This window comes from Grampus griseus (genome assembly GCF_964374135.1).
Source record: "Grampus griseus genome assembly, chromosome: 1".
Lineage (NCBI taxonomy): Eukaryota > Metazoa > Chordata > Mammalia > Artiodactyla > Delphinidae > Grampus > Grampus griseus.
In genome coordinates, this window is record NC_139017.1 from 161,962,026 (window position 1) to 161,978,733 (window position 16,708).

The 16,708-nt window shown below is 59.2% G+C and overlaps 1 protein-coding gene across 2 annotated transcripts; it reads left to right on the forward strand.

Annotated features, from left to right (window-relative positions):
• The first annotated feature begins 479 nt into the window (after positions 1-479).
• Positions 480-16,386, forward strand: AHDC1 (AT-hook DNA binding motif containing 1). Of its 2 annotated transcripts, none has more exons than XM_082666480.1 (4): positions 480-494; positions 640-677; positions 1,074-5,981; positions 16,254-16,386. In XM_082666480.1, exon 3 carries the CDS (start codon positions 1,148-1,150, stop codon positions 5,936-5,938), a length of 4,791 nt encoding a protein of 1,596 aa, XP_082522606.1. In that variant the 5' UTR covers positions 480-494; positions 640-677; positions 1,074-1,147; the 3' UTR covers positions 5,939-5,981; positions 16,254-16,386. The 2 variants fall into 2 exon arrangements, with proteins under 2 accessions (XP_082522606.1, XP_082522607.1); XM_082666481.1 differs by lacking the exon at positions 16,254-16,386 and adding an exon at positions 6,317-7,036.
• The last annotated feature ends 322 nt before the right edge of the window (positions 16,387-16,708 follow it).

A 16,708-nucleotide genomic window follows, 5' to 3' on the forward strand; every position in this document is an offset into this window, starting at 1 on the left:
AAGGCGTCCCCAGAATATGTGCTTTTGTCGTTGTTGACTCCCTGGTATGATTGTTAAACCTCTGACCTCAGGCACTCTTCCGTTTTTCTTTGCAGCTCTTATCCCGCTAATAATTAAGTCACTTACCATAATCTGTTAAATGTTTGTCTACCCAGCTCTTATGCAAAGTAGGCACTCCATAGATAATGAGTATATGAATGAGTGAATGATGTCACTTCATCTCAGCCTCCATTTCCTCATCTGCAAAATGGGGTTATTCATAGCCCCTACCTCGCAGGATTGGTATGAAGAATTAAATGAAACGATGCCTGGACAGCTTCCGGCCCAGCGCCTGGCGCGCAGTAGGTGCTCACTAAACCTGAGCTGCGGTGGTCCTTTCCAGGCGCTGTCCACGCCCCGAGGCCTGGGCTCAGGCCGAAGCTGCCCCGCAGCACCCCCAGCTGACAGCCAGCGACTGGCAGAGCCCCCAGGCACGGGGGCCCTCTCTCTTTCAGGTCAGCTGGGCGTGCGCTGGAGGGAGTACTGGGGGAGCTGGGGTCGGTATGTGGGGGAGACCGGGCCCCATGGGCAGGTGGGCAGTGGTTGGGCTGTGGCCAGCAGACCGCTGAGATCTCCTCTTGCCTGTCTCGCTGCCCACAGAGATCTCCAGTGTGACAGCCCAGGCGGCAGAGCCGAGGGTGAGTGGCCGGGCTTCTCCTAGAGCCCTGGGGATGGGGCAAGAAGGAAGAGGCCGTGTCCTTGATAGGACCTCCGGGCCCTCTGACAGGGGCCTGGCCCTCTCCTGACGTTTGATCCACCTTGCTGATGGGCTTCCCTCCCCAAAGCGGGTGAACTGTTCTCCCCCAGCCCTTAGCCAGAGTCTAGACAAAAGTGGGTGAGCTGTCAATAAGTGGAACTGGGGCCCGTGGGGGTTCACGATGCGTGTGGTGGTTTAGGAAAAGCTGGGGGTCAGCAAGGGGATGGGGCTTCGGGAGGGGACTCAGGGGAGGGGTGCCGGGGATCACTGAGGACATGGGAAGCTGACGAGGACTTAGGCGTTCGGTGAGGGACCTCCTGGCTGTGCTGCCTGGCAGGTCCTGGTCCCGGCTTCTCGCACCCTCATGTCAGCCCCGGCCCCGCCCGGCGGCCCGTGGAGGACAAGGTCAGGATGCGTGTGAAGCCCCAGGGCCTGGTGGTGACTTCCAGTGCCGTGTGCAGCTCTCCTGACTACCTCCGGGAGCCCAAGTACTACCCCGGCGGCCCCCCCACCCCCCGGCCCTTGCTTCCCGCCCGGCCCCCTGCCAGCCCACCCGACAAGGCCTTCGCCCACACCTTCTCCGAGAACCCGCGCCCACCCCCACGCCGGGACCCCAGCACCCGGCGCCCACCAGTCCTTGCCAAGGGGGACGACCCGCTGCCCCCGAGGGCAGCCCGTCCTGTCTCCCAGGCCCGCTGCCCCACCCCCGCGGGAGACGGCAGCAGCTCCCGACGGCGCTGGGACAACGGGCGGGTGAACCTGCGTCCAGTGGTCCAGCTGATTGACATCATGAAGGACCTGACCCGGCTCTCCCAGGACCTGCAGCACAGCGGCGTGCACCTGGACTGCGGTGGCCTCCGGCTCAGCCGCCCACCTGCCCCGCCCCCCGGGGACCTTCAGTATAGCTTCTTCTCCTCACCCAGCCTGGCCAACAGCATCCGCAGCCCTGAGGAGCGGGCCACCCCCCATGCCAAGTCTGAGCGGTCCAGCCACCCCCTCTACGAGCCTGAGCCTGAGCCTAGGGACAGTCCCCAGCCCGGCCAAGGCCGTAGTCCCGGAGCCACGGCCGCGGCCACTGGTCTGCCACCAGAGCCCGAGCCAGACGGCCCTGATTACTCAGAACTCGCTGACGCCGACATCCTGAGTGAGCTGGCCTCCCTGACTTGCCCCGAGGCCCAGCTGCTGGAGGCCCAGGCCCTCGAGCCACCGTCGCCTGAGCCAGAGCCTCAGCTCCTAGACCCCCAGCCCCGCTTCCTGGACCCGCAGGCACTAGAGCCGCTCGGGGAAGCTTTGGAGCTGCCGCCCCTGCAACCCCTTGCTGATCCTCTGGGGTTGCCGGGCCTGGCTCTGCAGGCCCTAGATACCCTGCCCGACTCCCTGGAGTCGCAGCTGCTCGACCCTCAGGCGCTTGACCCCCTGCCCAAGTTGCTTGACGTCCCTAGCCGCCGCCTGGAGCCCCAGCAGCCCCTGGGACCCTGCCCGCTGGCTGAGCCCTTGCGCCTGGACTTGTGCTCACCCCATGGCCCTCCTGGGCCTGAGGGTCACCCCAAATACGCCTTGCGGCGCACCGATAGGCCAAAGATCCTGTGTCGCCGACGGAAAGCCGGACGGGGACGCAAGGCAGACGCCGGCCCCGAGGGCCGTCTGCTGCCCCTGCCTGTGCCCACAGGGCTGGCGGCTGCCCTGGCTGAGCCCCCACCCCCGCCCCCGCCCCCACCTCACACCCTGCCCGGCCCAGGCCCAGTCCCAGAGCTGGAGCCCGAATCCTCCCAGACCCCAGTGGTCCCTACCCGCAGAGGCAAATGCCGGGGCGTGCGGCGCATGGTGGTGAAGATGGCCAAGATCCCCGTGTCACTGGGCCGGCGGAACAAGACCACGTACAAGGTGTCGTCTTTGAGCAGCAGCCTGAGCGTGGAGGGCAAGGAGCTGGGCCTGCGCGTGTCCACAGAGCCCACCCCGCTGCTGAAGATGAAGAACAATGGGCGGAACGTGGTGGTGGTCTTCCCACCCGGCGAGATGCCCATCATTCTCAAGCGTAAGCGCGGCCGCCCTCCTAAGAACCTGCTCCTGGGCCCCGGCAAGCCCAAGGAGCCAGCGGTGGTGGCGGCCGAGGCAGCCACTGTGGCGGCAGCCACCATGGCCATGCCGGAGGTGAAGAAACGGCGGCGGCGGAAGCAGAAGCTGGCATCTCCCCAGCCGTCCTACGCAGCAGATGCCAACGACAGCAAGGCCGAGTACTCAGACGTCCTCGCCAAGCTGGCCTTCCTGAACCGCCAGAGCCAGTGCGCTGGGCGGTGCTCACCGCCCCGCTGCTGGACACCCAGTGAGCCCGAGTCAGTGCACCAGGCGCCCGACACACAGAGCATCTCCCACTTCCTGCACCGTGTGCAGGGCTTCCGGCGGCGAGGTGGCAAAGCAGGCGGTTTTGGTGGCCGGGGTGGGGGCCACGCGGCCAAGGCGGCCCGATGCTCCTTCAGCGACTTCTTTGAGGGCATCGGCAAGAAAAAGAAGGTGGTGACCGTGGCAGCCGCCGGGGTCGGGGGCCCTGGCCTCGCTGAGTTGGGGCACCCACGCAAACGGGGCCGGGGGGAGGTAGACGCTGTGACTGGGAAGCCCAAACGCAAGAGGCGGTCCCGGAAGAACGGGACTCTGTTCCCGGAACAGGTGCCCAGTGGCCCAGGCTTTGGGGAGGCGGGCACTGAGTGGGCCGGGGACAAGGGTGGTGGCTGGGCCCCTCACCATGGGCACCCGGGCGGGCAAGCTGGCCGAAACTGCGGGTTCCAGGGGACCGAGGCCCGGGCCTTTGCCTCCACTGGGCTAGAGAGCGGGGCTTCGGGCCGTGGCAGCTACTACAGCACAGCCGCACCTGCGGGCCAGACGGAGCTCAGCCAGGAGCGCCAAAACCTCTTCACCGGCTATTTCCGCTCACTGCTCGACTCGGATGACTCCTCCGACCTCTTGGACTTTGCCCTCTCAGCCTCTCGCCCCGAGTCCCGGAAGGCATCAGGCACCTACACAGGGCCCCCCAGCAGCGCCCTGCCCGCCCAGCGGGGCCTGGCCACCTTCCCCAGCCGGGGAGCCAAGGCCAGCCCGGTGGCGGTGGGCAGCAGCGGGGCTGGGGCGGACCCCTCCTTCCAGCCCGTTCTGCCCACTCGCCAGACCTTCCCGCCGGGCCGGGCAGCGAGCTATGGGCTGACCCCCGGCGCTTCAGACTGCCGGGCAGCCGAGACCTTCCCGAAGCTGGCTCCTCTGCCTTCTGCCGTGGCTCGCTCACCTACCGCACACCCGCCCGCCAGCACCTACCCCCCGCAGTACGGGGGCTACGGGGCTGGACAAAGTGTATTCGCACCCACTAAGCCCTTTACGGGCCAGGACTGCGCCAACAGCAAGGACTGCAGCTTTGCCTACGGCAGTGGCAACAGCCTCCCTGCCTCACCCAGCAGCGCCCACAGCGCTGGCTACGCCCCACCGCCTACCGGTGGCCCCTGCCTGCCACCAAGCAAGGCATCCTTCTTCAACAGCTCTGAGGGGGGCCCCTTCTCTGGTTCGGCCCCCACACCCCTGCGCTGTGACAGCCGGGCCAGCACGGTCTCACCCGGCGGCTACATGGTACCCAAGGGCACCACAGCCTCTGCCACCTCTGCCGCGTCCTCGTCCTCCTCCTCCTTCCAGCCCTCGCCTGAGAACTGTCGGCAGTTTGCGGGGGCTTCTCAGTGGCCTTTCCGGCAGGGCTATGGAGGCCTGGACTGGGCCTCGGAGGCCTTCAGTCAGCTCTACAATCCCGGTTTCGACTGCCACGTCAGCGAGCCCAACGTGATCCTGGACATCTCCAACTACACACCGCAGAAGGTGAAGCAGCAGACAGCCGTGTCCGAGACCTTCTCCGAGTCATCCTCCGACAGCACCCAGTTCAATCAGCCTGGCGGTGGCGGTTTCCGGCGTGCCAACAGCGAGGCCTCGAGCAGCGAGGGCCAGTCGAGCCTGTCCAGCCTGGAGAAACTGATGATGGACTGGAACGAGGCATCGTCCGCTCCCGGTTACAACTGGAACCAGAGCGTCCTCTTCCAGAGCAGCTCCAAGCCAGGCCGTGGACGGCGGAAGAAGGTGGACCTGTTCGAGGCCTCACATCTGGGCTTCCCGTCAACCGCCTCGGCCAGCGCCGCGGGCTACCCATCCAAACGGAGCACCGGGCCCCGGCAGCCTCGGGGTGGACGGGGGGGCGGGGCCTGCTCAGCCAAGAAGGAGCGGGGCGGGGCGGCGGCCAAAGCCAAGTTCATCCCCAAGCCCCAGCCGGTCAACCCGCTGTTCCAGGACAGCCCAGACCTCGGCCTGGACTACTACAGCGGGGACAGCAGCATGTCACCGCTGCCCTCGCAGTCGAGGGCCTTCAGCGTGGGCGAGCGAGATCCCTGTGACTTCATGGGACCCTACTCCATGAACCCGTCCACGCCATCGGACGGCACCTTCGGCCAAGGCTTCCACTGCGACTCGCCCAGCCTCGGTGCCCCTGAGCTGGATGGCAAGCATTTCCCGCCGCTGGCCCACCCGCCTACGGTGTTTGATGCTGGCCTGCAGAAGGCCTACTCCCCCACCTGCTCCCCGACCCTGGGCTTCAAGGAAGAGCTGCGGCCGCCACCCACAAAGCTGGCTGCCTGTGAGCCCCTCAAGCATGGGCTCCAGGGGGCCAGCCTGAGCCATGCAGCTGCAGCCCAGGCCCACCTGAGCTGCCGGGACCTGCCGCTGGGCCAGCCCCACTACGACTCCCCCAGCTGCAAGGGTACAGCATATTGGTACCCGCCAGGCTCAGCTGCCCGCAGCCCGCCCTATGAAGGCAAGGTGGGTTCAGGGCTGCTGGCTGACTTCCTGGGCAGGACGGAGGCCGCGTGCCTCAGTGCCCCACACCTGGCTAGCCCGCCGGCCACACCTAAGGCCGACAAGGAGCCACTGGAGATGGCCCGGCCGCCCGGCCCACCCCGTGGCCCCGCTGCAGCTGCTGCTGGCTATGGCTGCCCACTCCTTAGTGACTTAACCCTGTCCCCCGTGCCGAGGGACTCGCTGCTGCCCCTGCAGGATACCGCCTACAGGTATCCAGGCTTTATGCCGCAGGCGCATCCCGGCCTGGGTGGGGGCCCCAAGAGCGGCTTCCTGGGGCCCATGGCGGAACCTCACCCTGAGGACACATTCACCGTCACCTCCCTGTAGTGCCAACTGAAGTGCCGACTGGACCTCGAGGTTTTGTTCCTGGGTGAGTCTAAGGATGCGGGTGCAGTGGGAAGAAGCCGGGGGTGGGGTGGGGGTGGGGTGGGGGGATGAGGACATTAGAGCTTGGGCAAGGGGAAGAAGTATAGCAACGAGCAGGAAGGATTTGAGGACAAGACTGGGGACCCGAGTTGGGATTCAGGGAGTCTGGCGTTAGATGTTGGGAATAGTCTTAGGGAGGAGATGGGGTCTTGGGTGGGGAACCCAGTGTGGGGCTTGGGCATTCAGGGGGTCCCGTTATTGAAATGGCTGGAGGACCATAGACTGGATGGGGCCATCTAGTTCGGTTCCTCAAGCGTTCATTTCCCTCATCCATGCTAGGTCGTGGGCAGGGACCACCTGAGTCCCAGGAAGCACTCACCACTTGACCTCTTGCAAGGGAGGGCGTTTGCATCGCCCTGCATGTGACAGATGGAGAAAGAAGCAGGTTGGATAATTATCCGCCGAGGCCCATCCAGGATACTGACCCTGCCTGCTTCCCTGTCTCCCTGGGAGCTTCATTTAGTTCACGATGCAGTCTGGCAAGGGCCAGGCTGAGGGTGTGGCCAGTATGTCCTTTTCTGGTCTCTCAGAGTACCCCAAAGGCTATTTTTCAACAGGGGTGTTGGGATCTCCCTGTGCCTGGGGACCCGTAGCCAGCGCGGGTCTATCCCCAGGCAGGATGTTTCCTACCTAGAAAAAGCCAGTCCCTTTCCTGAAGCCAATTGCTTTTCTTAAGAATTCCATTAGGGAACTCCCTGGCAGTGCAGTGGTGAGGACTCGTTTCCACTGCAGGGGGCATGGGTTCAATCCCGGGTTGGGGAACAAAGATCCTGCGATCCTGCAAGCCGCACTGCGCGGCCAAAAAAAAAAAAAAAAAAAGAATTCCGTTAAATATTGTTAGGTATTCAGATATTGTTTTATCAGGTACTGTCACCTCGTTGAGTTTTCTTAAGATTTTGTGTTTAGGAAAAGAAAAATAAAAGAGGGGAAATGCCCGCAAAGTGGTAAAACGGGACAGAGTTGGAGGACTCATTTTCTTGATGAACAACCTGCTCCAGAAATGCAGCCGTAACTGGCCCATGAGATCCCGCTTTTGGAACAGACCTGTTACAAAAATTGACCCAGACGTGGTGGGTGGTGATGGAGTGGGCTGGGGGCCTTTCTGAGCCCCTCACTCCCCCTGACCTCTGCTACAGTATACTGCAGCCTCCTGGGAGTGCCTTTTCCTGGAGAATGAATAGGAGGGCTCCTGGAAAGCCCCGTCCCTGCTCTGGGAAGGCTGTTCGAAGCCAGGGTGACTCAGGGTCTTGAAGTCATGTCAGTGGAAACTTATTACCCCCTCTCTGCCTGACCTCAGCTCCCTCGGTGCCTGAAGATGGCAGAGGGCAGCACATGGGAGTCAAGAGGCCTGGGGAAGGACCATTCCCCAACTGGCCAACTTGCTACATGCCCTTGACCAAGCTTTCGCCCCTCCTCCACCCCCACCCCACCCCCGCCTCTGTTTCCCCATCTGTTGAAGGCAGTTGACTTTGATAATCTCTTGGGCTCTTAAAACTCTGCATGGCATAGACAGTGGACCAGAATTTCTTGGGGGACAGCATAGTTTTCCTCCTAATGAAACCAGAACAAGATTTAAAATGGCCTTCCGTTCCCCATGCACCTCATTGCAAGCAGCAGAGCCGCAGATCTGAAGCAGGCCAGGGAGAAGCTGCTTAGGGTTTAAAATGTCAAACTCCTGATCCTTCTCACTGGAGGGGAGATGTCTCATGGATAATCCAGACATGTGAAATAATCCGAAAACCTTTCCTCCTGGGCTCTGGGTGGGAAAATAAACGGGTGAGGGGGCTGGGTGTTTGGGCAGGTCACGGCTCAGTGAGATACATAATGGAACCACCCAGTGAGCCCTGAACGCAGGAGGAACTGGGATGCCATCCAGCCCCACATTCTGGCCCCGCTCCCCACTCAGAGCTGGGAGTTCACAGCACTGTCCTCAAACCGATGCATTCAGTTGTTCCAGCCAGAGACGTCTGTCCAGCACCCACTGCATGCCAGGCACTGGGGACACAGCAGTGAACACCTCAAACGAGGTCCTGGTCCTCAGGGGGCTTCCAGTTTAGCGGGAAAGACAGTAAACAGAATGTTGGTAATTATCGCTGTAGGAAGGACTGTGCAAGAGGGGAAAAGCTAGGAGGCCATGAGGGCTTGTGTCCAGCTGACCAGATGCTGAGGCTGATGCCTGAAAGATGAGGGGGCGTCAGCCAAATGGGAAGTGGGAAGAGCATTCTGGGCAGAGGGAACAGCAGTGGGTAAAGCCCTGAGGCAGGAAGCGGCTCAGCTTTGAGGAGCTGATGGGAGGACGGCAACACTGAGTGAGGGGGTGAGGGGGCAGGGCCAGATCATGCAGGGCATTGGAAGGAGTTTGAACTTTGTCCCAAGACAAATGGGGAACCACTGAAGCGTTCTCAGCTGGAATGTCGTGGGCCACAGTGGAGCAGGGCCGGTGTTGAAGGAGGGAGACCGGCTGCGGTAGCCCAGGAAAGCAGTGGTGGTGGCTTGGACCATGGTGGTGGGAGGGCTGTCCCCCTTCTTTATCCAAACACTCCCTCATCTAGGGCAAACTCTACCCCCCCCGCCCCCCCCCGCCCCGCCCAAGGACTGATTACAATCATTGTGGGAGTGAAGAAGCCTTGGGGATATAGGGAAGGAGAACAGTGAGGAAAAAGAGTTAACAGAGGGAGTGTCACTGTCAACAGAGGGCTTAAGCAGGGAGGACAGTGACACACTCATTCACCGACAGGCACTGAGCCCTTTTGACCCTTGGCACGGGGGGAGCAGTCACTGAGCTTAGCCTCACATCTTGAGCCCCTCCATGCCTGTCCCGATACCAGACACGGGGAAGACAAAGCAGACGTGGCCCCTGTCCTCAAGAGTGGCCATCCACCCCCAAAAAGCTAAAGCAAGCACACAGAGAGCCTCAAACACCTGGTGGGAAGTGGCAGGGAGAAGCAAAGCTCCTGCACCAGGAAGGTGGGCCGTGGGATCAGAAGTCACCGCTCTGCCCCTTTGGTGAGAGAAGGGACATATATTCGTGCCGGGCCCTTTGTGCAACACTGCCTCACTGACCCTTCACAGCAGCCTGGAAGGTGCGGGTCCTCACCCTCACCCCCCCATCAGAGAGTTGAGGAAACAGGTACAGCTCTGAACCCTGCCCAGGGGATCCATAGGTAGTAAATGGCAGAGTCATGATTTGAACCCAGTACTGCACCCCCTCCCAGCCTGGATGCTCTGCTCCCCCTCCACGCTGTGCCCCTGATTCCCCATCCGCAAAATGACGGGTTGATTGGATGCTCACTACAACCCTTTCTGGGTCTGACATTTTAAACGGATTTTGAGGTTCTGTGAAAGAAGCTGCATCTGAGCTTGTCCTTGAAGAATAGGCGAGATTTGGACACACGGAGATGGAGACGGGGCGGGGGGGGGGGGGCGGGGGGGCATTCCAGGCCAAGGAAACCGTGAGCCAGGGCAGGTCACATCCCAATGTGAATTAGAAGAAGAAAGCTTGGAGGAGCCAGAGTGGGGAATGGGGCACCTGAATGGTCTGGGAGCTGAGTTGATGGGACAGAGAGGGACGTGGGGCCGGGGTGGGGTGGGGGTGGGGGGTGAGGGAGACTTGGGCCCCGCAAACATCTTCTAGTCCCTTAGATGGAATGTGGAGCCAGACAGACTGGCTCCACCTTGGGCCCTCACGGCTGAAGATCAGCCCTTCCAGACCCTGGGGAAAGGGTGGGAGGGTGGGAAGGGCCCTCCAAGGTGTTTAGGGATCTCGAGTCCCCCCTCTCCTCCCTATTCCCTCTCAGGCCTGGACCTGAGGCCAAGAGAAATGTCACAGGTCCTCCAAGGTTACACCAGCTGGGGCCTCACCGGAGCAGAAGGCGGCTTCCAAGGCCACCAACCAGCCAGGGTCAGCAGGCATGCCCGGACCTGGGCCAGGCACTGGCCGCTCTGGGCTTTGTCTCTCCATGTCTTGAAACCTCAAGAGGTCACCTGATCTCGCCTCTGGCCCTAGGCAAGAGGCCCTCACGTCAGGGGTCAGCCAGGCCTGCCCTGCCTCTCCTGGGCTCCTCTTCCCACTCTCTGGGGCTCTCCTCCCTCCAATCCGATCTCTTGCCTCTCCTGCAGCCATTTTCAGGCCAGGCCTTCTTGTGCTGAGCCCTCATTTCCTGGAAATATAATCTCTCCATGAGCATGCCCTCTCACGCTCCTCCTCGCCCATCTCCCCACAACCCTGTGGACCCAGAAGAACCCAAGGGAGCAAGGCCCTGAAACTGGAGGGTGGTGGCTAGGAGCATGCCTGTGGGCACAAACAGGCCTCCGTGCAGAGCCCGGTTCCATCCCTTACCAGCTGGGTGACCTGGTGAGTCACGTCACCTCACTGCATCTCTTGTGAGAATTAAATGAGATTACCCGTGAAGCACTTAGCCTGTCCCTGGCACACAGGAAGCATGTAATCAGTGGTTGGTAGATGGGTGAATAAAATACCTCCCCGCCGTCTGTGCGCGTCACACACCTCTGACCCTTTCCTCCGAGCTCAGGACTCTGTAGCCAGCACTCCTTCACCTGCTCTTCCTGCTTCCCTTCTAGGAAGGAGCTGGTATTCTAGTATGGGTTTGGGGCCTTTGGCAGGAGGCTGTGAAATACCACCTAGTTATATGCCTTAACAGTGGGGCTGAGTCCTCCCTGGGCGGTCCAGAGACAAGGTAAGTCACAGACCCCACGCCAAGGGACCTAAAGCCTGTTGGGCAACAGGACCCAGACTCCTAAATGACCCAGGTCAGCTAGAAACTCTGTCCACACACAGTTATCCACAGCAGTCCTCTCTTTGGGTACAGATAATCCGAAAGAAGATTGCCTTGTGATTTTGTAATACATCATGATTTCTCTCCCGGCAGATTTGCCCTGCTTGTCATCCTAACTTTTGCTGCCATAGTGCCCTCTGTTTGTGCTGGAGGGCAGGAGGAAGTAGGTTAATGCTGTGTTCAACCAGCATGAACCAGGCGCCTGCCCCGGGCCAGGCATCGCATCCGGTACTAAAGGTACCACTGAACAAGATGAGCAGTGTCCTGCCCTCATGGAGTTTACAGCCTTGAAACAGGTGTTCATTACAAGCCTCCATGTGGGCATCACTCTCCAGGGGAGGGACTGAAGTGCTCCCACCGGAAATACCAGGGACCACCCTCTTGAACCGTGGTAGGGCAGGGCAGACAGCAAGAGCTTCCTGGGGGGGGGGGTGCGGGGGGGCAGAAAATGGGTCTTGAACAAATTTGAGGCCTCGGCAGCTATAGCCCTAGCTCAGCCACCTGGGTCAGCACAGCCAGTGCGTGCCAGGTCTCTGCCCCAACACCTGCCCCCGCTTCCTGAGCCCATAGCCCCCACTGTGGCTGCTGCATGTCCCTCAGCATTTTGGGATGCATGGTGTCTGGAGCAACCTCCCCCTCCCCCCCCAGAACATTTACTGGATGAATTGACTAAAACATGTCTGCTCTGGTGACTTCATTGCTTAACACCTTTTGATTGCGTCCTCCCCTCGCCAGCCTCCTTGCCTCCAAAATAAAGGCCCGACTTCCTAACCTGGTATTCCGGGTATTCAAGGCTGCTTCTTCAGCCCTGACCTCCTGCTCACACAGCCTCCCTTTCCAGCTCTATACTGTGGGATCGGGAGGGAGCTTTCCAGGCCCTTTCCCCAGTGTGCCCTGTGTCTTTGCTTTAGCTGTTCCCTGGCCTGGGCCGCCCTTTCCTAGTCATCATCCATCTCCCACCTGTCATTTCCTATCTTTCACTCAGACACTGCCTCCTCCAAGAAGCGTTCCAGGATCCTTCCCAGGCGCAATTAATCTCCAGCCCTTTATGCATCCATGACAGCCCTTCCCGGGAATGTTTTCCTCACCATGCCATCAGCTCCTTTAGGCTGGTTACTCATCTCTGTGCACTGTCCCTGTCTCCCCAGTGTTTCATCAGGCCGGGGACACTTCAAGGGTCAGGATTTTTTTTTTTTTTCCAGGAGTCAAAGAAGGGCACGTAGACTAGGGAGAATTGTGAGAGAAAAGGTTAGGCATTGGGTAACGGGGCATGAGCTGGTTTCTCTCAACCGTGCTGTTATCAGATGCGCTCCTAAGGATGAGGCAGGGGAGGGGTGTATAAATAAACCAGTTCCAACTCTCAGGCTAACTGGGCTTTTGGAGTTCTGTAAATTCAGCGCCTTCCAGTTTACAGAGAGGAAGAGGGACTCGCCCAAAGACACAGAGCCACCCAGGCAGGGAAGCCCAGAAAGGTAGAGTCAGGAAGGTCGCTCGGGGATCACCCAGTTCCATGTTCTTGCTACTTCCTCAGCCTCCACTCAGTTGCATGCCCAACACATACCCAGATGTGGGACAGATGCCTGTCCTTATATAGGCATCTCCGATCAGGAGGGTGGAGAGTGTGGGTGTTCGGGGTGGGGGCGTGTATAGCCTCCTCCCAGGACAGGTAAGGAGCGTGAGGCTCTGAGAGGTGAGAGATACGCACAAGGTCACACAAGCTTGGTGGGCAACCATGGAAGTAAACCCCATTTGGTCCCACTAGCATCACTCTCTATGCCCCGCAGTGGGGGAGGTAGGAGAAGATCTCTAAGGAGGGAATGACTGGCAGAGCTAGAGTTTAAGGAATGCCTCTAGTCACTGGTGGACAGATTTTGAAAAACTTCCCTGGAGTGAGGAGGAGAGCCACACACCCACCCACATGCCACAGCCTACCCATCCCCAATTGGAAGCTTCATCCTTCAGAGAACTCTGGGTCCAGAGGGTATCTCCATCTGTCAGGTGTGGTCTGGGCCTCAGGGAAGCAGTATCCTCTCCACATTTAAGGGACTCAAAAGCCTGACTTTGCCTGAAGACATCAGAAAGGCTGGATCAGCCTCCCTGGACAGCTGTGATTTGTCTCTGACCCCTTGTCTTTGGTGCTCTATCTCAGTGCCTGAAGATCTCTGCCATTCCCTGTTCAACCCCCTTATTTTACATAGCAACTGAAGCCCAGAGAGGGAAAGGACTTGCCCTAGGTCACACAGCATATCCGTCTCTCAAATCCTCATGCACTCTTTGCCTTCTGCTCCACTGCCTTGTTTGATGTTGAGACCCCTTTCTGGAGGGTAGAGACTAGAAGGTAGGGTTAGACCTTAGCGCATGGCCTGGCAGTTAGCAGCTGTGAATACATGTCTGCTGGTTGCTTGAATGAATGCTCCTTTTGCCAGGGAGAGCAGCTCTCTTTGGACAACCTGACTTATATGTGATCTGTAGCACTTTAAATCCCTGCTCAGCTCTCCCTTGGCACCCCCAGTGCCAGCGCCCACTGACAGGCAGAGACCACCTAAAGCCCTGGCCTCACAGATGGTAAAACTACTGGAGCATGAGACTCTGGGACGTGCAGTCCTTCGTTATGGAGGCACTAAAAGGTTAAGTCTCGTGAACAATGGCTGGTGTCCTGGGGCGCCAGCCACTGCTGGCATCGGGGATACGGAGGTACCCCGCGCAGGTCTCTGCCCAGGAGGAGCACGGAAGGGAATGATAAGTGCCCCAGTAGCTATGGTAACAGGGTGGTCTGAGGAGGCGTCCGGAGATGTGCAACACCTGACCTGGACCTTGACTCGCCGATCAGACTCAGACCGGTCACGGCTCTTTCGTTCAGTCGGCGCACCTTGTTGACCCCAGCATGTGCTGGGCGCCGTGCTCAGCGGTGTGTTGAAGAGCCACAGGCCCTCTCACCAAAGCTGGGTGAGGTGCCCCCGCTGTGCTCCCTGAGTCCCCCAGGGCTCCTCTTGACACACCTCCATCTCCCTGCGTGTGATCGCCTGGTTTGGGGTCCGCTTTGCTTCCCTCTGTGCTCTGTGAGCCCCTCAAGGGCAGAGACCAGATCCGTCTTGCCGTCTGCTTTGTCTCCAGTGCCCAGCACTGGGCCACCTGGCCCAGCAGCACTGCTTCTGTTCCGTGGCGAGTTGAACCTGGTGAAGTCAGGGTTCTGCATGGCCATAGCATTCTGCTTTCTCCCTGGCTCAGGAACCTCTGGTTTTGATTCTTTCCCCATCCCCCACCCCCCACCATCCCCCCAGATTCTGGCCAAGTCATGAAAGCTGGGGAGGGCGGTGTGAGGAGGAAGGTGAGACAGCGGTGGCTTAGCAGAGGGTGAGAAAGCCTCCCTGCTGCCTGGCCGCGGGCACCACGGGAATGGTTCTGGCAGGAGCTGCCTGCTGGGCTGAGATCACCATGGAGACCTGGCTTGGAGAGGGTCACTGGCAGTGGCTAAGGGCTGGAGGGGGCGGGGGTGACAGGGATTTGTGCAGAGGCTCCCAGCCTGCCCCGGGGCCCTTAAGGGGAGCAGGGAAGGCTGGGGTTCAGCACAGTTCGCTTGCTAAGTAGTTTGGAGCTGCCCGTCCTAAATCTCCCCCTCGTCACCCCAATACACCATATCTGTCACCCCAACAGGGGTTCCTTAGCTTGACAGCTGTTCTTCAACTGCAGTAAAGCTGTCCTACAGATAGATGCCCCCAGCCCTCCAGCTGAACCTGTCCCCCCACCCTGCTTATCACCCTAACTGGAGAACTGACACCCACCCCAGCTGTATCCCCTGCCCCGATCACCCCAGTTGCGATACAGCTTTTCTCCCCATCACCCCAGTTGTAATACAGCTGTCGCCCTAACAAGCACACCTCTTAACCCTATGGCTAATATTCCATCCTCCCCTCACCAGCAGGAGACCCGAGAGCTTAACAGAGATGCAGCTCCTACCCTCCCCCTCACGCCTCTGCATGCCGCCTGGGCTGAGGCACCAGGATGGGGTGCTGTCCCACCTCCCAGGAGCCCACCTGGCTCCCTGAGGGGAGTCCTGGCAAGTCCAGCCTCGGGACAAAAGTCTTCCCGGGGGCTGACTGCCCAGCAGACAGCAGCCAAGGCTGAGCAGAATTTAAATGTGGCCCCGTTGGAAAGGGAAGCCAAGAAAGAGGACAAGAGAGGGAAGGCTTTCTGTGGCCGCCTGGTTCCTGCAGGGGTGGGGGAGGGTGGATGGCTTGCTGAGGAGTCTCAGAAGGTGGTTTTAGGACCCCCACGCCTGCCCCTTAATTTTGGTGGGTTGGTCACTCACCCAATGTAGGAGACATGAATTTCAGGGCTCTGAGAAGAGGACAGAGCTCTGAAAGAGCCAGGCTAACGACTGGAGGTCTTGAGAGTAACTGAGCCCACACCCCTTTCCCACTGGGCATCTTCCCACTCACCCCAGCAAAGCTAGGGCTCTGGATAGGGAGTCAGGTCCCCAGAGCCCTGCAAACATAATTAGGACCGACTGTCTAGGGAAAGGGGGTACTTGAGATCTCTATTGTCTAGTGATTGTAGGGACTGGGGACTCGAGATTTTCTGAGCTTCAGGAAGGCGGGGTGCAGCCAAACAGATGGTATTGTGTTGGGCAATTTCTTTATTCAGACAGACTTCCTCATCACCTCACCCCTCTAAGGAACAGAATGACATTGATAGGGAATGGGGAGAAGGTTGGATTTGGAAGAAATTAAAGCAGTGGTTCACACCTGTGCTGTGCTAAGGCCCTGTCTTCGCATTATGTCATTCCTCAGAACAGCCTAGGTAGGAGGAATTACTAAACGAACTGGTACATGAGGAAGCCGAGGCTTGGGGAGCCTAGCTGGCCCAGGCCCCGTGAAGATAATGACTAGTACTAATTAGGATCATTTATGACACATTTATGGACCAGGCTTAATCTGCCTCAAACCACTGAACCTTCCCAACGAATTTACGGGATAGTTCTGTTATCCCCTTTTTACAGATGAGTAAACTGAGGCTGACAAAGATTCACTGACTTGCCCAAGGTCATAGAGCTATTAAATGGTGGTGCTAGCGTTTGAACTCAGCTGTGTCTGACTCAGGAGCTCAAGTTCTGAACAGATTGCACTGCCTGGAATCCCAGCTCCTCATCCAGTACATCCTTGACCTCTCAGTGGTGTGGGCCTTGGACACACACCTATTTTACAGATGGGGAAAGTGAGCTCAGAGCAGGCCAGAAAGCAGTCCGGAGGCTCATGGATGGGGCCACTTGGAATTTTCTGGGAGAAGGAACAATGCAGTTCCCTTCTCTCAGAATCCTGGTAGGAACCGGGTGGAGGTCCTGCTTTTAACCTCCCTCTTCCCAGAGCTCAGGGTCTGTCCCTGCTGCTGACTTCTGCCTCTTCTCTTGTGTTTCTCTGCAGCTTTCAGAAAACCAACGCCAAGACCCCTCCCAGCGTCCACATGGTCCTCCGGCAGGCGCCTGCCCCTCTGCCTCCCGCCCCACCTCCCCTGCACCCCCTGCAGCCCCATCGCCCCCCCCACCCCTCCCTGCCCATCTCCTCCACGCAGAAGCCGAAGGTGAGCCCTTTCTGCACAAAACCAGCAATTGTAAATACTTTTTAAAAATGTACAAAACTTAAAAACAAAACACAGTTTTAGAAAAAGACAAAAAAAAGAGAGAGAGAACGCGAGCGTGTGCAAGAGGTTGCGAGCGGGGCCTCAAGGTGTCCAGAGCCCCTGCAAGTATGCACTGAGAAATTTATCTACAGGTCGTTTGACAAAAATGAACAATATCCTATTTATTGTATATACTGTTTTATTATAAATCGTGGATTGTATATTGCATTCTGTAAACCTGCTGTGGTCCCGTGGTGTG